The sequence below is a fragment of the Denticeps clupeoides genome, chromosome 6 (assembly GCF_900700375.1).
Source record: "Denticeps clupeoides chromosome 6, fDenClu1.1, whole genome shotgun sequence".
In the NCBI taxonomy this organism is placed as follows: Eukaryota; Metazoa; Chordata; class Actinopteri; order Clupeiformes; family Denticipitidae; genus Denticeps; species Denticeps clupeoides.
The window spans coordinates 20071280-20095966 of record NC_041712.1 but is presented as its reverse complement, the minus strand read 5'-3'; the positions used below and the strand labels follow the sequence as shown (position 1 = coordinate 20095966).

General features: G+C 48.1%; 1 protein-coding gene across 1 annotated transcript in view; it reads right to left on the bottom strand.

Moving 5' to 3' along the window:
- The window catches only part of kctd16b (potassium channel tetramerization domain containing 16b), a 40341-nt gene extending 22626 nt beyond the window's left edge, over nucleotides 1–17715 (bottom strand). Inside the window, exon 1 of the mRNA XM_028984264.1 lies at nucleotides 16649–17715. Coding sequence (XP_028840097.1) covers nucleotides 16649–17468 — 820 coding nt within the window. The 5' untranslated portion in view covers nucleotides 17469–17715. The remainder of the gene's footprint in view (nucleotides 1–16648) is intronic.
- Nucleotides 17716–24687: the final 6972 nt, after the last annotated feature.

Genomic DNA, 24687 nt, shown 5'->3' with positions numbered 1-24687 from the left:
GTTACCCACTAGGCTACTGCTCACACCCCCAAAAGACTTTTCATTTGTCCTTCCTCACAGGGCAGCTCTCCCCAGTCCTCGCCCTGGTTGTTGGCTGGGAGCAGCAAGTGGGCAGGAGAGTGGAGCGAGAGGACCTGACAGCCCACATTAACTCCAATGAGAGCGGGCCAGCCGTGTTTTTGTTTACGTCTCTTCCCCACCCGCCCCGGCAATTACGGGACCGTGCACTTTCAGCTCGCTCTCATTACAAATGCAAATAGCGTTCAGCTCACCCCGCCGCAGCCGGGCCCCACGGCGCCGCTGCCACTTCCAGCTCAGAATATTGGACAAGGGACAGGTTCATCAACATCTGCAGACCCCAAATCACGAGTCAAGATTTATTATCAAAACTATACTATAACGAGTCAATACTGACATTAATGACAACATATTGGACATCACAATTAACTGAATTCAAACCATAATCTTGACCATAATCTCTGGAGCTAACAAGCAAAACCAATGAATTTGAAGGCATCCCATACTCAAAATTAGGTAAAAATACATATAAATGTATGTTCCTACCATTTTAATAGTATTTTTTTTTTTAGTAATTCTATCACAAGCCAAGACTGCATGACTGAAAAATATCTGCCTGCTTCTATAAATCACGCCAGTCCATCAAAACAAAAAGCATTTTCAAAGCACAATTCAAGATATCGGGGATCCCTGACAGCACTATTACCCAAGAAAAGATTGTGTCTTAAACAAAGCTTAACGGCATCCAGGCGCGGCGCGAGGACGGATTATTGCCCACTGAAGTAGACAAACGCATAAACTGTTCTGACAGGTTTTTTTTTTTTTTTTCTTGCTCCAGCTGGTCTGTGACGGGAGAAAAAATTCATTACAAATTTTCACCGGCTGCAATCAATGCGCTTGAGATTTAAGGAACGTCGGGAACGGGGCACGTCTTCGCCACGGGTTCGTCGGGTTGTGCCAGTTCTTCATGCAGGGGGAGGTTCGGAACAATCTGCTGACTGTTTTGAACGTATGAACGTGACGATGCACTCGCGGTTTCAGGTTCGCAGTGGGGTTTTCTCACGGTGGGCTGCAGACAAACCGTTGTTTATACAGTACAAAGTATCATTTGGATCCCATTTAGGGTGCAGCTTAAACCTGAGTGTGTCCAGGGGGGGACTGTCCCTGTAACTACTGAACGCAAGTCGCCGTTTGATCAGGACGCGGGGGCAGTGGCATCGATGGTGCAGTGAAAAGCTGTGATGGAGTGTGGTTGGGGGGGGGGGCATCCAGAGGATGGGTGAGTTTGCTGGCTCGTGGGGCGGACCGGCTTCAGCTCTTTCCACTCAGCTGAGTCAGAAGATGAGCCCCGTGATGGTGGGGGGCTGCCTGTCACTCACGTGTCACAGTCCTCATGGGGTGGGGTGTTTCTTCAGAGGCTCCTGACCTCCTCGTTTCTTCCCCTCTGCCGAAGCAATTATCGCTAAACACGGCAACATCGGCATCACGCCGCAAGAGAAGCCACCATCCTCCTCTATAAAAAAGCTCCTCCTGGAGTTTCAGACATGCTTTAATCAGAGCCATTTTAGCCCAAGCGTGGCTGAAAGATGGAGAGGGGACATGTTCCTGTAAAACTCTGGGGCCGAAAAGTCTAAAAATCCATCTCCGGTGACAAGCTATTTATTTTCCCAAGCGCGAGGCAGACAGTCCATGAAGCTCATTTCAGTTTGGAAGTTCTTCTGGAAATTCAGAAGCATTGCTTCAGGGTGACATAATTATACTGTTTAATTGCTTAATGACGGGACGCGCCGGGCCATATCCTTGCCGCAAACGGCGAGAATGAGAAAGCAGCGGGGCACTGGAGCTGAGAACACTGTCACTTTCGAGAGGACTCCCTTGGACCAGATTCCAAGCGTTCTCGCCCGGACTCCAAATCCTTCCCGTGCGCCGTGTGTGTTTTCCGTGTTTCGCAGCCTGTTTCTGTAGCGCAAAGCCATTAGCATATCTAACATGGCCGTTCCAAGCTTCGTGGAGAAAAGACTCCACCCCTCTCTTCTCACTCTGCCCTGCTCGTGGGAATGGTCTTTTCATTTTGTTCAGTATTGTGCATATTCAGAAGTGGGATGTGAAGGCTGATGGAGAGTGAGGGAAACCAAGAGAAGGAGGGATTCACGTGTAGGCGCAGTGAACGCTTTTCATTTCCTTTCAGTGGGTTCAACTTCATATTCAAATTTTATAGTGAAAGTGAAGTGATTGTCATTGTGATACACAGCACACGGTGCACACAGTGAAATTTGTCCTCTGCATTTAACCCATCACCCTGAGTGAGCAGTGGGCAGTGGGCAGCCATGACCCGATATCTTGTCATTGTGATGCACAGCACACGGTGCACACAGTGAAATGTGTCCTCAGCATTTAACCCATCACCCTGAGTGAGCAGTGGGCAGCCATGACAGGCGCCCGGGGAGCAGTGTGTGGGGACAGTGCTTTGCTCAGTGGCACCTTGGCAGATCGGGATTCGAACCGGCAACCTTTTGATTACGGGGCCGCTAGGCCACAACTGCCCCGTGTATTTGTCACATACATAGTCATACACGGTATGATATGCAGTGAAATGCTTTAGCGACTGCTACAGACCACAGCATTGCAAATATTGCAAGTATACAAAGAACCAATATGCAAATATTGCAAACATAACCAAATATTACACTTTTATGTCTTTAACCTAAAACATAAAATATGTGTAACAGGTAGGGTGAAGGTGTGCAAATGGTTGACATCGCGTGTTGTGCCGATATATATCCAGATCGACTTACAATCAGTAGTTACAGGGACTTGCCCAAGAACAGGTTTGAACCTGTGACGTTGTGGTGGTCTGGTTCTTAGGCGGGCGTCTTATCCACTAGGTGATAAAGGGTGAAAGAGTTGCGGACGGTCTAGCCAGGGCGCCAACAAACCTCCTGCTGTTTTAGAAAGACATCAAAGGATCTTTCATCTTCCAGCATCCGAGGCCACCAAGGAGGTCTCCCATCCTAATACTGGCCAGAACCAAACCTAACATTTGGTTCCTCAGTGGATGGACGAAATTGGTCAGAAATCACAATATTGCAAAACACAGGAGTAATAAGTAGTATTTATAAACCAAGTCAGACTACTTGGCTGATCCAAAGTGACATTTTAAAACCCGATTGACAAAATGATTCCATAAATGTTTTTCAAACTGAAGGTCACTCTGCAGCTGCTGAGAAGTTCTCACTCACAAAACGATGAAAGGAACCCCCCGGGTCTCGGAATTTTTTCTAGATCATTCCACCATTTGGTATTGCCTTTATGAGGCCTTATTGCACGTGGGGAAATATAAAAAAAAATATATATATATATAACGAAATATTCTGTCTCTTCTAAACCTGTGTTATGACATTAGCTCCCACTGGTTCAATTTCCGCTGAGGCCCAGGTTGCACTTTCATGCAGCCTTTCGGAAAACTCCAGAGCTCCGTTAACACGATTTGGAGGGGCATTTTACTGCGTGAGAGAAATATGATGATGGATAGCGGAGTGAAGTGTGCAGTTCAAGGCCGGTTATTACATTTGCGAATTCATGTCTACGGGGATCTTTTGCAGGGCTCACATTTAGAACCCGCTTAAACCCACTTCTGCTCTTGCGCTCATTAAGTCGGAGCATATTTAAGTGATTCTTGAGAAACCCAAGAATCCTTCACTTGACTTGACTGTCTATATTAGGTACACATAACACATACGCATAATCCATAAATATTTATGAGCCACAAATAAATGTGACATCGACCAAGCCCCTTTGTGTTTGATACTGGAGCAAGGTCCTTGAGGACTGCGCATCTGGAATAGCTTGTATATGCCATGTAGACCTGGAGTTCTAAAGATGTCACATCCCGTGGCCTGGTTAAGTGCTTTCCTCGCAGGGTTACGCTCAGTGTGTGTTTTAACATAATTTACCGCCGTGGTTGTGAATGCGCAGCACTGAGTCCTCGGCTCCTGCTCTTTTAATGATCTCGTGGTGCCCTGTGACCAACAGGGTCTAAAATTAGATGTTTCCTTCACCACGTCCCCGAGATCAGACTTCTGTTGTCAGATCGGCGGGGTGGAGGGCAGAGGTGGAGAGGCTGAAATTAGAAACCCTGTGCAAATTGTCGGTAAAGGACAAATCCCGCTGTTCACCTCGTGTTCCTTTCCTCCAGAACCTCAGACAAGAGTAGATTAATCGGAACGAGCTTTACCGGCTCAATATCTCGGCTCCGAGTGAAGGCGCCCAATTGACGGCCCATAGTGCAAGCTCAGCTAGCAGCGGGTGACAAACGTGACCTCGGGTGGAATGTTAATTGTTTCGCGGTTAGGGTCGCCACAAAGCCGGCGCTGTGGACTCTCTCGCTGCAGAAAAATGGAGGGTTTTTTTTTTTTGCCGGCACGATTAATGCAGAGAGCATTGGTCCGGCGAGCTCTTCACCTCGGGCCTCAGGAGCGGCCCGCTGCTCTCCTAATGGAGCGATGGGATCTTTTTCGCCGGGCTCCTAATTTCATTCCCATTGAATGCGGCGCAACCGGAGCCTCTTTTCTCACCAACGGCCTAGCTGGCGGCCAACGCAGGCGACTCTCGGAGACAGACCTCGCTTCTGGACGCAGAGAATAAGGCTCCTGGATTATTCAAGGTACTGATCATTTTACATTTACATTTCACATTTACAGCATTTATGAGACGCCCTTATCCAGAGTGACTTACAATCAGTAGTTACAGGGACAGTCCCCCCCCCTGGAGCAACTTAGGGTTAAGTGTCTTGCTCAGGGACACAATGGTAGTTAGTGGGATTTGAACCTGGGTCCTCTGGTTCATAGGCGAGTGTGTTCCCCGCTAGGCTACTACCTAGGCTACTACCACCTGATCATTCTTACACAAAATATATATTCCGAGGCCAAAATGACAGGTTGTGCGATGCTCAGCAGGACCTGCAAGGCCTATTTCTCTAACAGAGAAATGAAGAGTATTTAACAGTCTACTGTTGCCCAGCGGGGAGCAGCCGCACCTAAAAAGCACACATCCCATCCAATTTAGCCCCATAAAGGTTCCCTCGGCCCAGAATAACCTGGGTTGTTCTCAACGGAGTTCCCCATCGGTGCAACTGGCGCAATCGAGCATGCTCCTGCGAGCCAGGAGAAGACAAATGAGGGGGACAGAGGGAGACGGAGGCCGGGGCGGTGGCGTGCAAGAGCGGCAGCGGGAAGGGCCGCGTTCCCTGCTGCCGAGTGAATTAACCGCGTGTTTGTCTCCAGGCATTAGGGACGAGACTTGCGATGTCCCTTTTCTCCGAACTGCGGTTTCTTCAAAGCTCACATTATCTGCTTTCTGGAGTGTGTGTGTGTGTGTGTGTGTGTGTGTGTGTGTCATATCATCCTCCTCCGTCCATGCTTCTGCACGCGGGAGGTTGCAGCAGAGCTAATTCCTTTAGAGGCTGCATTGTGGGCAGGAGAGCGGAGCTGTGAAGTTTTTCCTTTGCGCCTGAGTGCATCCCACTGACAGCCTCTCTTTTCTTGCCCCTCCCTCCCTCTCTCTGTCTCTCCTTCCCTCTCTCTCTCTCTCGCTCTTCCCTGACTTCCCGCTTTGATGTGTCGCAGGGCGGCCGGAAAACTTTGTTGCGTCTCGACAGGCTTCGACGGGGAAGAAAGAGAAAAACATGTGAAGACCAAATGCAAACTTCCCTAATGGTGCGTAGAAAAGGGAGAGGCGATGGCACCGTTGGTGTTCGTGATGCTACCGCGTTTAATGCCAAGATTTCTGTTCCCTTAACACCGAAGATAAATACAATCCGGCATCCAGACTGTAATATCTCGGAGACACAACAACACAAACGCATAAAGGTGGATGAACGCACCATGGCGAGTCTCCAAATGTCTTACAAGAGAGCTGAGTCCTTGCAATGTACTATGATTATGAGTCTATACTCAGATATTAAACATAGATTAAAATAGACCTAATTTAAAGGCAGAACACGATCATCAAGTTATCACAAGTCAGTTCGACATCAGACAATCTACCAAAATCATAAAGCAATGACACCGTAGTTATGTTATTTAAAAATGTACACTGTTTAACAGTAAATCGCGTTGTCTTATGTTATTGTTAGTATTGGTCTAAAGCTTCCTTTGAATTTTTTTTTATTTTCCTGGGTATCAAATTTCTGGCATGGTGTGACAGCCCTGGTTATTACTTCATGTTCTTTAACACACCCCCGCCCCGGGGGCTCGGCGGGATTTCCCATTCCCCTTAAAACATCAGCAGAAGGGATTTGGGGGTGCAGCCGGAATGAAAAGGAGCGTAAAGAGTATTATGTGGATTAGGCTGCGTTGATTCGATTATGTCGAACTCTGTTCTTTTTGTGTTGCATGATGAACCCAATTACTGGATATTACGGCTTTACCGTCGCCGCCGAATCGGGGAGGGAGGGACAGCGAAGGAGAGGGGAGTGCACAACTCTGTCTACGCCGGTTCACTGCCGGATTGATCAGGGCATGTTTTGTTTGAAGCAGGTATTTCTGCAGGAGAGAGGGATTGCTGGGAATGAAAAACCAGTCATTATATGATCATACATCAGAAGCAAACACAGAATTTCCAAGAACCTCTCTGTATCCTTGGTTACTAATGACAAATAAATGGCTGCGTGCGCATGCACACTTTCAATGGAAAATGTTTGCGGTTGCTGTCGTTTGCTGTAACAGTTTCTGCAACTGCACCCTGGTTTACTCAGGCATGTCCCAGGTTGGTGAAGGTTGGTCGTCCAGATGAGCCCGATAACGAGATCTATAGCAGGTTCCGAGGTTTTTATAGCCACCCCACATAAATGATAACTCATACGAATGGCAGAAAACAGCAACATTTGAATACGATCTTACATTATTTACATTATTGTCACGCTACTAATGCTTCACTGAATCCTCACTGATGGAGTGTGGCAGCCAACCACTTGCAGAGTTCTGGGTTTGTCACATGTAAGCCAGTGACAGGTCATACAAAATGCGGAAATTGAATGTCAATCTTGGAACACAAGACCAAAGACAAAAGGGGGAGGGGGGGGGTGGAAACAAGCAGGATTTTTTTTTTTTTTTTTGAAATATTCAAAATATATCAGCCATTCTTGAAGTGGCTTTCTGGCAGGAGGGAGTCGTTGCTGCTAAGTTCCAAACAAGCGCTGTGCAGTTTGGGGAGGAAATTAATTAAATTGGCAGCGTAAATGAAATCCCGGACTTATTTCGAGAGATTGCCATTGCTTAATTGAAGCGCTTTCGTTTATAGTCACGGCTTTCGTGTTTGTGAAGATGCTTTTGCCACGGCTCACCTGCGGACGCCTTGATAATGCGGCAGGCCCTCAAAAAAAAAACACCCATCAAAGACTTGTTGCCATTTGGCGATTTGCTAAGCTGGATGGTTCCATCGCTCCTGTACAGTCTGCAATTGTTCTTGTCCTTTCCTACATCAAGCAGACATCCCTTCAGGGCTCTCGTGTGAAGTATTTCCCACTGAAAACGTTCTCCATGGTCGCATAACTATGATGATATCAACACTTCTGCAAAACACAGAACACAGTGGGTTTCAGGGTGGGATTTCGTCCCCCTTCTGCAGGTTTTTTTTTCTACTGTCCCAGAGCGGGGGGGGGGGGGGGGGCTGAGGCAATTTGCTACGCTGTCCCCTTAACCGTCAGAAAGAGGTCGCTCTTCGATGATCCGTCACATTGTTGTCACAGTACGGAATGGATGTGGTGCAAAGCCGTGCGCAGGATACTGGTGGGGTCCTGGGCTTCAATCATGTGATGTTATCTCTGGCACTCAAGGATTTCCGGCGGAGGAGGTTACGGTGCAAATCTCGTACACGTAAAATGTACGTAACATTTTCTCACACCTAAACTGATCTAAAAAAAAACATGTCAACATAATCAGGAATAAACCAAGAATTCCACAAACCCGTGTGCTGTGCCTTGGCACTCTCTGATACTACAAATGTATACTGAAATGATACGATGATTGATATGACGCCTGCTGAAATATGGACGCCGGGCATCATATCAACTGCTCCACAACATTAGTGCTCCATCTTTCCTTAGCTGCCATTCGCCGGTTCACTAAACTGTTCACTAAGTGTTGGGATGGATCTGTTTACAGGTCAAGCTGCCTTCCCAAGATTCTTTGTGCAACCTTCATCCAGGCTGTGCCACATTCCGTGGAAAATGATCACGGGTCCCTGCATGCCATGCGATTCACTGGATCAGTGCCTACGCCTCCCGCCTTGTACCCCATTTATTTATTACCGTTGTAATTTATCGGTTTAGAGTACAAAAAAACCCGAAACATTTTAGATTCATTTTCAGTGATCCAGATGTTCCTAAGCAACATAATTCAGGCAGCAGCTGGTCATTGTGACCATCAACAATGTAACAGAACAGAATGATATGAAAATAGATGTTGTCAAAGTTACATTATCATGAGATATTGTCATTGCCGAGCTCGAAATTAAAAGCCGATCAGTGACAGGATTTTATCTGTACAGTTCCTTGAATAATTCTTTTTTACATCTGGGCAATAAATGATGGCTTTAAAACTAACTAATATAACAAAAAGGAATGCTGAGAACATAAACAAAACCATGATTAGTGCATAAATTGTGTTCATCAAATGAACCTGCTCCCATTAAATTCATCACTTCGAACCATTTAAATCATCAGTGTGATATAAAGCAAAGACTAAATGTTATGAGTTATATTTATGACTTGCTGCTTTAATTATAAATTATAAATTCACAGTAAACATTTTCATTCTGAGACATTGATGCTTAATCTCATCAAACTGATATTAATTAAACTGCACCTATGATCAATCCAAATTAAAGGCGCACGCTTAGTGAAGGACCATCACTCAAAGAGTAATGTTTCTCAGCAGAGAGGGATGGAGGCCAGGCCCACGCTCCGGTAACATCTCGCGGTGGAGCGCTCCGCTCTCTGAGCTCTGCTGAATACGACTTCATTCCCCAGCTGCCATTCACGGCCAGGGAACTCTGACGAACACGCCCAACGGTGACAATCACTGCACTTTCCCCTCATCCCAAGGGGTTTGCCACAAAAACGGAGAACAGAGACAGTGATGGACCGTCACCCGCAGGTGATGGGTCAGGCCGTCTCGAGTCCTTGCTCCCGATGCCAGGCCACAGCCAGGCCTCAGCTGGGCTCCCCTCCCATCCACTAAAAAGCCCAATCAACACCTGCCATGCAATTTGGCTGCAAATAACCACCAGGGACAAACCAGCAGCCTTCCTCTCTCTGATGAGCAGGTGTGGTGTTTACCGCCTTAAAAAAATCCTGAATTACTACAAATTTGACCCTGTATAGAGCACTTCTTAGAAAGAAAGGATGTTTCTTTAAGAAAAGGGGGTGATAAACTCCCCCTATGCTTGTATTGAATCACAAATCCACACTGTCTGTCCTTGCATAGCCCACATTAGTATAACCATAACAGTCCACTCAGACTGTTCATGGTATTTAGCACCATGGACAGCTATTTTCCTTGAATTACTATAAGAACCTGGAACAATCCACCTAAATCCAGTTTTGTTCATTACAAACTTTATTAGTCACCATATAAACATAAATAAGCCAAAAATTGATTTTGTTCCATTATTGTACTTGCCAATGCATGCCCATTTCAGGACCTGCGGACAGTGGGATAAAGTTCAGTTGTGGCAATCTGCGCAGAACTCACACGTCTTTTATTTTGCGTTTGGAGGGCCGGTGAACTCAGAAACAGACGAGAGCCAAGGGAAGAAAGGCGAGAGACAGAGTTAAAAGGCGTCACCCCACCAATGCCACATGGGCCAGGTGAAGCCGCCATTGTGAAAATGCATGGCTTAAACTTGTCAGATGGCCCTTTCGCCCAAGAGTACACCCAAGAGTAATATATGGAACCCCCCCACCCCCCAGTGTGAAATCTGCTGCCTGCTCGTAACAGCAAATGAGACCAGGCTTTGTTCTATCGGCGAGCATGGTATGAGTGCCTGGCTGCTGGTGTGGAGTCTGTTTTGAACAGAATGAGAGGAAAACAGGCAGCTTTGGGGTTCAGGACGTACCAGACGAATTGTACCTTCAATATGGGATATTGATATTAATACATTAATATTCCTTCTAGTAGCATGTGCCCCTTTATATGGCAAAAAAATATGGCTAACGAAAGCCCTTCAGCGTACGCTGGATGAAATAATGGCCCTCAGCAAAAAAAAAAAAACACACACACACTTTCACACCCCTTTAAATGTGCGATGCATTTCTCACATGCAGGAGCGGTGTCAGAATCGAAGACTTTAACTGCAGATGACACGTTCCCGTCTTGTGCAAATGGACGAATGTTGGCCCATTTTGACACTGTGTATGGAGTGTTGCGAGTGTTGCCTCTTCGATGGCATCGAGGAAGGTGGGGGATGATGAAAAGCACCACCCTGAAATGCCAGTCTGTAGTTAATAGCCCGGAATGAGATTAGACGGGTGATGGATTTTGATAATTGCCTCATCTGTTTGCCTGCTTGCACAACATCCTGAATTAGTAATGAAACCATCGGTGGTGGTGGAGACAGCGGTGACATCGCTTACATTCGGGTGTGGTAAGAGTTGGACCTCCCTTCTTTTGCTGCCTCTTCCAAACTCAGACCCACATACAGCTGTGAGCAGCGTGGAGCTTTAGAAACGGACCCAACATTTGACCACTGTGACTGTCAATCATTATGAGCATAATCGCCTTGGGTCCATCCAAGATCTTGAACTCAGAATTATCCTGCTTGCTACACGTGCTAAATATGGATCCATTTGCAAACACCAGAATGATGCATTCCCAAATGTGCCACGGCAGTGTAGGCACTTCAGATGAGTGCATTAAATAAGCATGATCAAACTGGAAGCGCTGTGCTTTTAATGGTGTGTGTGTTTTTTTTTTTAGTCTCTCCACTCCCTTCTATCTCCCATCAGAAAAAGAAAATACTGCATTTTTTAACAGCTTTACTGTAATAAATTTCCATTTGTTGATTCTACCCAAAACCCTGCAACATTTTAGCATAACAAGAGACTTGTCAAAATACATATTTATGAACTTATCCATCTCTAGTGCATTTTCTCTCGAACTATTACCCACGTCCCCTTACTAGATAAAAGTGTCTAATGAGGGGGTCAAAAGAACAGTGTCACGGTGGCTGGACATGGCGAGGAAGAAGGATGCATATGCATGATGTCACAAGACAGGGGAAACAAACAGGTCAGCTTTATACAGGCAGAAAGTGAAAGTGAAAAAGAAGTGATTGTCACATCTGATACACAGCAGCACAGCATACAGTGAAATGTGTCCTCTGCATTGAACCTATCACCCTGAGTGAGCAGTGGGCTGCCATGACAGGCGCCCGGGGCGCAGTGTGTGGGGACGGTGCTTTGCTCAGTGGCACCTCAGTGGCACCTTGGCAGATCGGGATTTGAACCAGCAACCTTCTGATTACGGGGCTGCTTCCTTAACCGCTAGGCCACCTCTGCAATTGGTGAGGACCGTCGGGGAGACAAACATGAAACTCTGGTTCGAACCCTGGATCCAGAGTAGCCCTTTCTGGACTGGATCCTGACAAACAGCTACAATTAACAACCCCACTGTTTTTTTTTGTTTTTTTTATCAGAAAGTGGAAGATATAAAGCCTGAACCCGGACCTATGCTGGAGCCTGAAACCCATGTGGCTTTACAATAAATGTCCTTTCTGCAGCATTATCTTCAAAATGCATCCTGCGCAGTCTTCGTCTAACCATACTAGACCAATGCGTCAACCGGAATGCAAAGCCACTGCTTAACTTGCCACAAATAATTTAATCACTGATGTGGTGGGGGTTGAACATGTATGCAAAAGCTACAAGGGGACAGTAGTTGACGGATGGTTAAGGAAGCAGTCTCAAGGGCTGGGGGTTCAAATCTAGAACCATCAAGGTGCCACTTACGTGCCTCTGAGCAAAGCACCATCCCCACACACTGCACCCCGGGTTCCTTTCATGGCTGCCCACTGCTCACTAGGGGTGATGGTTAAATGCAGGAGACAAATTCTGTTGTGTCACCGAGTGCTGTGCCTGCTGTGCATCACAATGACAAAAGCAATCATGTTCACTTTCATTTAGCTTTCCAATTTTCCAGTTTTAGGGGAGGGGTGGGAAATTCTCTGGGCAGAAAAGGCAGAAAAATGGGAGGTAACTTTTTCCCTTATGACATCATAAGGGGACAAATTCCAGATCTTCCAGATCTGAACATCTTAAGCTGCCGCTCACTGAACGAGAGATAGAATGACCAAAGCAGACAGGCTAGGGGAACAATTAATGTTAAATAAAAGTAACATTTTCATGTCATGGGACCTTAAACAAATCTATTTAACCCAGTTTCAGTTTTAAAATTGGACTGACAGACATTGTAACATAAAAACACAGTAATTTCATCCGTCAAAAGGAGAATTGTGGGACGACTCAATCCACAGTTACCGGAGAAACTGACTGGTAAACAGTGCCGAGGTGTGCGATATTTGCTCTCAGCTTTTGTACACTCCCACTGTGACACGTCACATTCATCCAGATTCCCAATGTCCTTCACATCCTCAGAAAGGCATGACTTGGCATCCCGTGCATGTCTGACATTCAGTACAGAACGATAAAATTCATTTTATCCATGAATTGTGGAAAAAGCAACAGTACAGATGCGAGGTGAAGTGGAGGTGGAATTTGTGGCCCAATGTTTGAGGTTTGGGCGACCTGTGTAAACAGATATCACAAAAAAAAGTAAAAAAACGTGAACAACAACTTTTTTTCCGTGAATTCTTTTAAATCTGTGCTGTTTCAAAAAAAGAAATAATGTCTGAAATTTCTCACACATTCTGTGCAGCATTCAATAAAAGAAAATCCTATACGTCACTACCGGATACCAGCATATCGTAATGTATCGTTAGAGGAAGTATCATGATATGTTGCCTTGTCATTTTATGGTCCCTGTCCTGCTCAAGTCGTGCTGGACCTTTTGAAATATGATTTTCATCCTTTGTTTGCACTAATAACTCATGTTATCTTGTGGTCTTGTAGTATCTCTGTAGTAGCAATCATAAATTGATGTTTTAATGGGTAACAACAAATAATTGCACTTTCACTTGTCTTATTGTCTTATTTAAATCCATTGTTAATTCTGGAGCAACCAGGACTGAATAACAGAGCGGCATTTTTGAAGCGCACAGCCTGTGAGGAATTGTTAAAAATGATGATTGTGTCTTTTATAAACACAGGTATTGTTAAATATGGTTCAGCCCAACCCTAAAACCATTGGTAACAAACAGCAGATGCAAAATTGGACAAAATTTTGCTTCCATAACCTCACCTCGACTGCACTGCAGACCCCAGACGGTCCGGCGCAGTGCCACCCGGCTTGAAGGCTGACAGCTGAAAAATGCGAGGCATCCACTGACAGGGAATGATCGACAGGAGATGATTTTCCAAGATGCATCATGGCCTCGGTCTTGACGAGGTGTGGGAGGTAAGCACCTCCGGCTCTCCCGGCGTCCTCTAGGTGCACAATTAATCTATTCCGGGTGTCTCCTTCGAACCGCTGCATCTTCCTCTGACCCCACCTCGCCAGATTTATTGCCTCCTCATCTCTCCCCGTCTCACTCCATATCCATCTTAATTGCTAACTGACGCCTCTCTCTCTGCTGTGTCTTAGGGCGCTTTCACGCCATGTGAAAGTGAAGTGACTGTCATTCTGATACACAGCAGCACAGCACACGGTGCACACGGTGAAATGTGTCCACTGCATTTATCCCAATCGCCCTGAGTGAGCAGTGGGCAGCCATGACAGGCGCCCGGGGAGCAGTGTGTGGGGACGGTGCTTTGCTCAGTGGCACCTCAGTGGCACCTTGGCGGATCAGGATTCGAACCGTCAACCTGCTGATTACGGGGCCGCTTCCTTAACCGTTAGGCCACCACTGCCCCAGGAGCTAGGCTACATTGGCCGGGAATTGAACCCTGGCCTCATGCTTGACCGGCGAGAATTCTACCACTGAACCACTAATGCTCGTTGTTCGTTTGCTTTGGTCAGAATCAGTCGCCGACACAGGAAAAAAAAAACAATAACGCGAGGACTTTCTCGGTGCTGATTGGTCAGATTTATCACCGCAGGGGCAACAAAAGTTAATGCGGGAAGCATATCTGCTATTTTGGACCGTGATTGCGAGAGGGACATGATGAATCAAATTTACGTCTGGTGATTTTATATAACATTATATGCATTTACCACTTTACATTTACATTTACAGCATTTATCAGACGCCCTTATCCAGAGTGACTTACAATCAGTAGTTACAGGGACAGTCCCCCCTGGAGACACTTAGAGTTAAGTGTCTTGCTCAGGGACACAATGGTAGTAAGTGGGATTTGAACCTGGGTCTTCTGGTTCACAGGCGAGTGTGTTACCAACTAGGCTACTACCACCTCGTTTTAGGCAAAACGTACGCTTTGAAAATGCAGCGTGGTTGTGTCTCGGCATTGAAATTTACCCAACTCACAGTTCTCAAATCACGTGATAGCGTTTGGACCAGAATTCTCGTTTTGATTGGAATCGACTCTTTTTGTGGGCCCCGGTTTGGTTGTTACTCTGGTCACACCGGAAGAAACGGGGAAGGAAGCGGAGCTGAGCTCGACTGTAGGTGTGGAAGCGCCCTCGCTCACCGATTCGCTCTCTCGTCTTTTTCACTTGTCCCCCTCTTGAATTATGCAGCTTGTAGTTTGGACCTAAGGGCCCCTGATGCGCTCGATCAGGGAGCAGCTGCACCTCGCGGCAGCCGCGTCTGAGCTGTCACGTCTCATCCCGGCCCGGCCCGATCAGCCTCTCTCCGCCGTGACCGAAGGCGCGTTTGTTCTCTTACGGATCGTCACGTACGGATCGGCCCCCGGATAAAATCTCGACTCCCCTCTCTGCGGTTTTGGGGAGAGAGTCCGGGACCATGTGGCGGAGCTGGGGCCAAGGCAGCGGTCATTACTGGATGGCGAGGCGGAGATTCTGAACCCCAAGGAGGGAAGAACGATGGCGTAATTTACCTTCTTCTCACAGGGCCCCTGGCCCCAAATCCTGCGCTCGCCGCGGCCGACGATTGATCACCGGTCACTCTAACCAGGCAACAAATTGCACCGACTACACCGCAAAATGCACCGTCAAGTAAAACCAGCAAGGGCCACGCGCGTTTGTACGATTTGGCAACAAATCGTAGTCCGTAAATTTGATGCAGTGATGCATTGAGGCGAATGTGAGGTTCTCTCCGGAATCTTCCAGAGAGGCCGGTTTGTCGCGCCACTGGTCCCTGTCAGCATCAGGACTAGTATCGGCGAGGAACCTACGGGCCGGGAAGTGACAGGGGGCCTAACCCGTTCCTCTCCGCCCGCAACGCACACCGGCAGCCGCCGTTTGTTGGGGCGGAGGTAATGCGGGATGGCACCGACAGGAAAGGGCCGCGAGCTGATGCGTCAGAGCGGGCGTGCCTCTGGGCCGCGAGGTGCGCAGTATGGGGGGGGGGGGGGAAATGGCCGACGCCCAATGCCGTGACGTATGTGCTACCTCGCATCAGGGGCAGTGGTGGCCTAGCGGTTAAGGAAGCGGCCCCCCTAATCAGAAGGTTGCTGGTTCGAACGCCGATCTGCCACTGAGCAAGGGACCGTCCCCACACACTGCACCCCGGGCGCCTGTCATGGCTGCCCACTGCTCACCGAGGGTGATGGGTTAAATGCAGAGGACACATTTCACTGTGTGCACAGTGCTGTGCTGCCGTGTATCACAAGTGACAGTCACTTTTCTTTTTTTAACTTTATGTGCTGTTGGCGCTCGAGCGGGTGGTGTGTTTGTCGCATCATACAGAGCCACGAGAGCCATTACCGGAGGGAAGTAGGCGTGCCGTCTGGGGACTCTACCGCCACAGAGTGGTCCCGTCTCCAGGTAGGAGACTTACGCAACGGCCCTCGGCGGTAAAGACCTCGTGCGGGCACGGCGGGGGGAAATCGCCGACCCCCCGCAGCGTAAGTGCTACCTGGGCTCGTTTCACGCCACGGCGGGGCCTGCTTCAATCTCCTATAAATAGTTCTCCCCCCTCGGCGGTACACATGCCGACCCAAGTACGCCTTCTAGTGGCGACTTCAGGGACGCGCATCTTAAGCAACCTGACGTCCACCATGCCCTCCTGATCCATGCCCATCTTTACTTTACTTTACTTTACTTGGCAGATGTTTTTATGCTAAGCGACCTACAGGAGGAAGACACCAGCAATTCTCGTTCGATTTTGAGCCCTGATAAAGCCCAACTTGTCAGAAAAAGGACATGATCCACGCCCTCCTGATCCACGCCCACCTGGTCCACGCCCTCCTGATCCACGCCCACTTGCTCCACGCCCTCCTGATCCACGCCCACCTGATCCACGCCCACCTGGTCCACGCCCTCCTGATCCACGCCCACCTGGTCCACGCCCACCTGGTCCACGCCCTCCTGATCCACGCCCACCTGGTCCACGCCCACCTGATCCACGCCCTCAGGTCGCTCAGACGGCAACTTACGGTAAAAGACGTACTCCGTGTAGCTCGACCACGTCTTGTCCTCCGTGTGCTGGTTCATGAAGGAGGCCGTGACCGACGAGTTGCAGGCGACCATCTGAAAGCCGGACTCGGACAGCATGTCGAAAGCCCTCTCCAGGTGCTTGAACCTCAGGTAGAAGCGCGACGTGTACCGGTCCGGCGTCCGGTCCGGGTCGCGGCTCTCGTTCAGGGTCTCGCCGAACACCTCCTTGGCCAGCGCGACCCTCCCGCAGACCAAGATCCGCGGCACCCGCCGGAACCTGGCGTCGGCCTGGCTCTCCCGGCCCGCGGTGCACGACCCCCGGTACCCCACCGTGACGAAGCCGCTCTTCCGGTCGGCCGGCACCAGCGAGGGCGGCGGGCACGGCCGAGGGTCGCCGTCCTCGAGGTCGCTGTGGAGGTACTCGTCGGGGCTGTGCTTCGCCTCGTCCGGCGACAGCAGCCTGACCAGCTCGGGCAGCTGGAAGTACTCCGCCTCCTTCCTCAGCCGCCCCCTCTCCGGGAAGTGGTCCGGCAGGACGACCTGCTTGTCCCTGAGGTAGTCCAGCACGTAGCGGAACAAGAAGCCGTCCCGGTCGATGAAGTAGCGGCCCTTGGGGTCCCTCGCCAGGTCGTTGGAGGGCTCCTTCTTGGGCGAGAAGATCTTCCCCAGCAGCGAGTTGGGGGTGTTGGTCAGGGTGGCGTGGCGGGTGTAGTAGACCTGCCCGCCGACGTTGAGCTCGACCACGTCGGGGAAACTGTTGTGAACCCCCCCCTGCTCCGCAGTCCTGCAGTTCCCGCTCACCGCCATGGTCTCGCTCATTCGGGCGCCCGCCGAACACCCCGCGGGAAAAAAGTTGCTCCTTCTCGGTGCCTGGATCGATTCCCGCCGAGTGAAACGCTGCGTTCGAACGTTCGGGTGCAAAATATCGATTAAATGCACCAGCTCGTTGGAGCAGCGGTCCAAAAAAAAAAAAGGGATTTAATATAAAATTAAAATAAAAAACAAATGTAAAAAAAAAAATCAAACTACATGGCCACCACGTCCTTTTAATCCAGAGAAGCGCGTCGGCAGCGATGAGGGGGATCCGCGGCGGACCATCGACGCCCGAAAAAAAAAAAAAGGAAAAGAGAAGAAGAAGAAGAAGACGGGAAGGGGGTGGAAGAGGAGAGATGCGGGGAGAAGGACGGGGTCCGGCCCGGCGCCGGTGGAGAGACGAGCGGCGTCCAGAACCGAAAGTCCGCCAACAAGTTCTGAAGTGAGGACGGCCGGTCGGAGCCGTGCGACGCTTTAAAATGTAAAAAATTTAAATAAATAAATATATATATATATATATATTTATCCCGACTGCCAACTTTCAGCCGGTGCGCGTCGATTAAAAGAACGAAAGCTCCCCGTTTTCGTTTTTTTCCCGCTGGCTTTCTTGTTTCTTTTTCTCTTTTTTTTTTATTTTTTTTTTTAGTCGCTCTCCTCGCCTCGTCTGCCCGTCTGTGGGCTGGAGAAGAGGAGGAGGAGGAGGAGGATGGATGAAGCCGCCTGGTCCCTTCCTGACAGGGTGGTGCCGCGGAGAGAGAGAGAGAGAGAGAGAGAGAGAGAGAGAGAGACCAGCTGATGTTGCTTCAGCGGTGCTGGGAAAAATCATAATGGGCAACGAGAATTACATCATCTTAAAGGAATAGGGGCTTTCGGATGGAGGAACCACGTGGCGGGCGGTATTCCCGGTATTCCCAGAGACTCCCAGCCCCCTCAGATGGTGTGTTATGTAGGTGTGGTATAAAACGCAGGGGTGCAGGGGTGCAATGCGAGATAGGTTCTCTCACGCTTTTTTTGTACGCTGTTCTCGGTCGGATGTCTTAATAATGCTTGTAAATAGATGCGCATGAAATGCAGATGAAATGAGCGAATGCAAGCTTGTTTCCCGTCAAAATGTGTTATATTCACGGCGTGTGCAGAACAGAGCAAAATCCAAATGGACCAGCCAGGTCAGGAAGTGGCGCGCTTCTTTATGGGATTTAATTCACAACCAGTCACTTTTGAGCGAAACACTGGCACCTAAAAAAGAAAGACTGTCGTTCCGTCCCGGCCTACATTCCTCTCACGCTCGCCTTCTCGCCTTTTCATCGCGATTCTCCTGGCAGTGCTTTCCCCTCCTCAGACACAAAGTGGTGCTTGCAGAAGCCCCGGTGCATTCATTCGGAAGTAGGGCACGGCTCTTTCATGAATACATGCATGTCCCCCTTCAACTTACACCCGCCTGCTTCCGAGCACTTTAAATCCATAGCTGTGCGGCAGCGATGGCGCCGAGGTGCGGCTGAAAGTGCTAATGACCGCTGGAACTATCAGCCGGGCCTGATGACCTCTGGGTTGTGCTGAGGGGTGGGGGTGCGCAGCAGAAAATGCCGGGCGTGTCCAACGGGGCGCAGGAAGGTCTCGGCAGTGTAAAAACATCACCGGTCAGTGGAACACACACTGTCTGTACGTCCTGATGTAGAAAACGCCTAATGAGAACCTCAGAGGAACCGTGCATTTACAGCATTTATAAGACGCCCTTATCCAAAGCGACTTACAATCAGTAGTTACAGGGACAGTCCCCCCCTGGAGACACTTAGGGTTAAGTGTCTTGCTCAGGGACACAATGGTAGTAAGTGGGGTTTGAACCTGGGTCTTCTGGTTCATAGGCATGTGTGTTAACCACTAGGCTACTACCACCATATACCAACTGTTTGATGGTTGAACCCTTCCTACGTTTTATCCATATAGTTGATATGCATCTGTTTCTTCAGTTTATTATCATTACTGTAACATATATTTTTTTTGAACTATTGTTTTGTTAATAACTGGAATTTGGATTTCAAATGTGAGGAATCTAAAGAATGTGTTTCAAGCGGTGACACAAGCCCATCAATTGAGAGGTAGGTAAGAAAGAAAATGCTATAGCAGCTGTATACTAAATGGAGTCAAGCCGGGAAGGAGATGGGTGGTAGTGGCCTAGTGGGTAACACACTCGCCTATGAACCAGTAGACCCGGGTTCAAATCCCACTTACTACCATTGTGTCCCTGAGCAAGATACTTAACCCTGAGTGTCTCCAGGGGGGACTGTCCCTGTAACTACTGATTGTAAGTCGCTCTGGATAAGGGCGTGTAATAAATGCTGTAAAAATGACCGTACACCGTATATTGCTCTATTTCCCTCTGCAACTGGCATCCAGAACAAAACCCCATTGAGACCCAGTTTGCCCTTTTTTCTTCCACTCCATCTGGGCACAGAGGAATAATTGCGTTTTCATCATGCGTGCACCTACCCTCAGACAGAAATTGCTCCTTGACTCTTCTGTCAGTGGATGAGTGAACACCATGGGCTTTTTTAAAATGCAGCTCTACGCCACCCTCGGGACAGTTTTGGGTACTTTCAAGTATTTACTTATTTAGCTGCTGAATGGGCCAGTCAGTAAGAAAATCCAGGGGAAAGTGCTCCAGTCTGGCACATAAAGCCACACTCTTGACCAGAAAACAGGCCCAGGGTGGTCAGGTGATCCTGAGGTCATCGTCACGCTCCAGGCGTGGCATTATTTTGGAGGGTTTCTGATATTCCAGCCTCCTGTGTGGAGCCAGCAGGAGTCAGGTCGGCTCAGGGTGAAGGAGGCCACTGTATTTTCTGTCACGCTCTCACACCACATCAACACAAAAGGGGAGAATGAAATAGAAAAGAAAGACGCCGTTTAGCTGCAGTTCCACAGACAGTGAAGTGAGATTTGGGAATAAAATGAAAATGTGTGCCACACTCAATTATGTGGCATGTTGACTCTGCAACAGGACGTTTCATTCTTACATTTACAGCATTTATCAGACGCCCTTATCCAGAGCGACTTACAATCAGGAGTTACAGGGACAGTCCCCCCCTGGAGACACTCAGGGTTAAGTGTCTTGCTCAGGGACACAATGGTAGTAAGTGGGGTTTGAACCTGGGTCTTCTGGTTCAAGGCGAGTGTGTTACCCACTAGGCTACTACCACCAGTCTCGCTGTTATCTTGGCTGCTGTGCCCCTGAATAAAATTGAATGCACTGTAAATAAAACCACTCTGAAACGCCCAAGGGAGCGGTGTGGCATCTGATCCATCACCGAAGACCTTTCTCAAGTTCTGTCAAACACAGGAGCCCAAACACAGTCCTCGGCCCGTGTCAGGCCTGCTCAGCTCCGTTCACGGATTACGTATCTGCCCTGAACTACTTAACCGGGTATTAGGACATCTGGAAGGAACCATTGGCCATGCACTGTGTATTCATGCTGTGCCCCTTCAGGTCAGAGCCGTGTGATGAACTATTCTGGTCTCTTTCATGAGAGTTGGGTTTCTTGGCCGCTTTCAGCAGATGTTTTATACTGACTTATTTAGCCGAGGCACATCATTATGGGAGCATCCCCAAATTTATATGCAATGGACATAATTAGCAAAGATTAAAACACTGGACCCACGTTTTTTTTTTTGGATATCAAAGTAGCTTTCTCATTACGGAAATAAAACCCTGAAGAGGGTTGAGGTTTTTTCTGGCAGAATTAACACATAAAAAGAAAAACTTTACATTTGGTGCAAATTGGCAAAGTCGCCATTAATTATTCCCATTGCAGTCATCCAGTTTCCAAAAGGACTGTGTCTGTGAGCTATACGGCATTTGGACTAGACGTGATAGATGCTGGATAAACGTCTCTGTTTCTCACCAGGTCCTCTGCTAATGTATATCTCCCCATTTTTCACTCTAGGTCCACTTTTAAGTTAAAAATAAATCACCAGCAGGGCTATGAACAAGTTTGAAGGGTCAAGACCATGTGAATCAGGCCAGGTGATATAACAATAATGTAGGCATTCCACAAATACATACATCTTTCTATTCATATTCAGTCACTATTAAGTTACTTTTCACATATTATTTTAAACAGTAATGATATTGCTTTACATATTACTAGCTATTATATTACCATATTACTTCTGGTGTCCCCAAACATGACTTGAAATTAATTACATTAGTGGTTAGTTGGTCCAATGAGTCTCTTTTTTGTTCTGGGTGTGCATTTAAAAACTACTAATACTTTACTTGCCCCATCCTGACTTGCCCCAAGTGAACATGGCAGCCGCTTAGGTCCCAAGGCCACCTGGAGGCCCCCAAGGGCACGATAAATAACGCTACGAAGTTGTGAACAGAAGCAAATCGCGTTCTGCTTAGGGTCCAGCAGAACTTCTTGACTTCCTTTCATCTCAGAAGATGTATAGCACGAGGTGGATGTGAAGATCCAACTTGTAACATCCTGAGCTGTGAAAACAGCTCTCTCCAGACTGTCCTAACGGTCTGTATATAATCAGAGGTCAACTGGCAAATGTGAAGAGCCAAAGTGAGGTGGTCTCCCAGTAAAGCGGCTCCTGGGGGTAAATATGAATCACACACGACTAGTAATTTGTGTGAATTAGTCACCGTTGCAATCATGCACTGGAGACTCGTTACTGAATGGGTTCTTCTGTTCTGCAACAAGGAGCTGCTTGAACCTTTAAACTGGGCTCCCGTGTCAGAATGTCAGATGTTATTAGAACTTTTATTGTTAGAACTATTGTTAGAGTGCATGACATTTTCAGGTTTGCGAATTATTATGAATTTCACATCAACTGGGTGCAAAAGCCCTTTTGTGAAGTCATTGTGATACAAAGTACAGTGACGGTGACACAATGAAATGTGTCCTCTCCTTTTAACCATCCCCCTTGGTGAGCAGTGGGCAGCCATGACAGGAGCCCGGGGAGCAGTGTGTGGGGACGGTGCTTTGTGGGGACCTAAGTGGCACCTTGGCGGATTGGGATTCGAACCTGCAACCTTCTGATTACGGGGCCGCTTCCTTAACCGCTAGGCCACCACGGCCCCACTTCAAAGGGATCGTTTTCCAATGATTTGATATTATTATGGAGGGATTCATTTCTATTGATCTGGAAACTCAAACCCTGCCCTGAAGGGTTTTCCAACAAATGGCATCACTGCTGGGCGCCCAGTGACGCCCCAGATGAGGCTTGCCGTTTGAGCACGCGTGGCCAAATGAAGAGCGAACAGAGAGGCTGCTTCGCTGTGTAATAAAAATCTGCATGAATATTTCATGATGCTCCGTAGTAAGGGAGCAGAAAAAATATATATATTTTATTGGTATTATTGGTCTTGGTGGGAAATAGAAAAGATGGAGAGGCAGTTGAGCACTGAGTGTAATGAGAGGTGTTTAGCAGTGCTGCTGTGAATAGGGCTGAATGAGCAGTTACGAGCGTCCGGACTCCAGCATTCCGACTGGAAAGAGGCTTTCGCGCACGCACCAACACAACATAGACAGGCTTTTACTCTGATAAACTAGGTTGACGCTTCTCCCCAGAGACAGGCAGCCTGAGTGAGGAGCCCAGGATGCATTAGGCGCCCTGGCGCTGGCTGCCGCCACGGGAGCTGGAGGCATGGCATCGGAGCAGGGCGGAGCACGCGGTGGCGAGGTTTTACACAAGGACTGTCTAATGCTGCCGACCATCCGAGCAGTACCAACGGACTGCAAACGCGAGGCCAGAGGCTCGTAAAATCGCCCCAGAGAGTCTCTAAAGGGAGCTCCCACGTGCAAATGGACATCTGCAGGTGATTCGGCCCGGTTTGCGTAAATAATAATTGGTTTCTGTTCTCTGTCGCGTTGCCATTAAAGCACTTTTCTTGATGATAAAAAAAAGAAATAAAAAAACGCCGAAGCACTGACTCAGACTTTCCGCAATCACAGTCGGAACCGGTGTACTGTACAAAGCCCCAGTGACACGTGTATTCATATCCGCTCTGCAGAGCGAAAAATGAGCTGCCATTCAAACGAAATGCCATTTTTCTTTCAAAGCCTTAAGATAGTTGTGCGTTCTGAGAAAAGGAGCCCGTCTGCCAGAACCAAGGATGTGGCCCAGATTTTGTGTTCTGCTTTTGACAGTTGGCTCTTTTTCGCAGTGGCATTGATCCAGCCATGTGGCCTATCGGGTAAGGAAGTGGACTCGTAACAGAAAGGTCACGGGATCAAATCCCAGAGCGCCAACGTGACACCGAGGTCCATTTGACAAAGGTACAGTCCCCACACACTGCTCCCCAGGCGCCTTTTGTGCGCCATGTGTCACAAACAATCACTTTCATCTAAAGCAGCCTAATTTCTCTTATGGCCATAACGCATGGGGTGTTCACTACTGATCAATTCACTGGTTATCTGCATCTTACAGAGGAGACGGTATCCCACCTTCCCTTGTTGTTGTGCTCTAGATAGGGACTCGGGATGGGACGGGTTCGAGACCCTGGCTTTGCGTTGCTGCCAGCCATTGGTGACAGACCAATCCACCATCCTGTCAATACATCATAAGGGCAGCACGACCAACACAATGTATTTAAACCAAGCAGTCTGCACTAGAGGATGTGATGTACAACACAGGGTAAATAGAGCCATTAATCTGGGAATTTCACCAAGTGGATGAGTGGCACTGACACAGCTGCCAGTGTCAGACTCGCTGGTATTCTTCTCTCGGGAGAGCTACAGCTGCCTTTCTGCTCTTTTTTTTATCTGTCTGTCCTTTTCGTTATCAACTTTGCTGCCAAGCAAGAGGACAGCAGTGCTGTGTGGTGCTCAGCTGCTCTTCATCTAGTGCTACATTAGTGCTAAATTATATAAATTTGTATATATATTGATATATGAAAGAAACTTGAATAGGGAACGTTCCATATCTAGGTCAACAAATTGGCAGGCAGGAATACTTACCTTCTGCTTTAATCCAGAGTTATTGCCTCATTCTACTACTGGATTACAACAGACTTGTTTTGCTATCTCCATTTTGGCTCTTACACACACACACACACACACAAACACACATATACCACCTACATATCATTTTAAACCCCTTCTAATACACAAATGCACAGTCAAGAACAATCAATCGTTTGGTTTCCAGAATACAACTCATAACTCTGGTAGACATCGCGTTTTCAGTAATTAGTTAGCAGTGACAATTGATGAGGGAA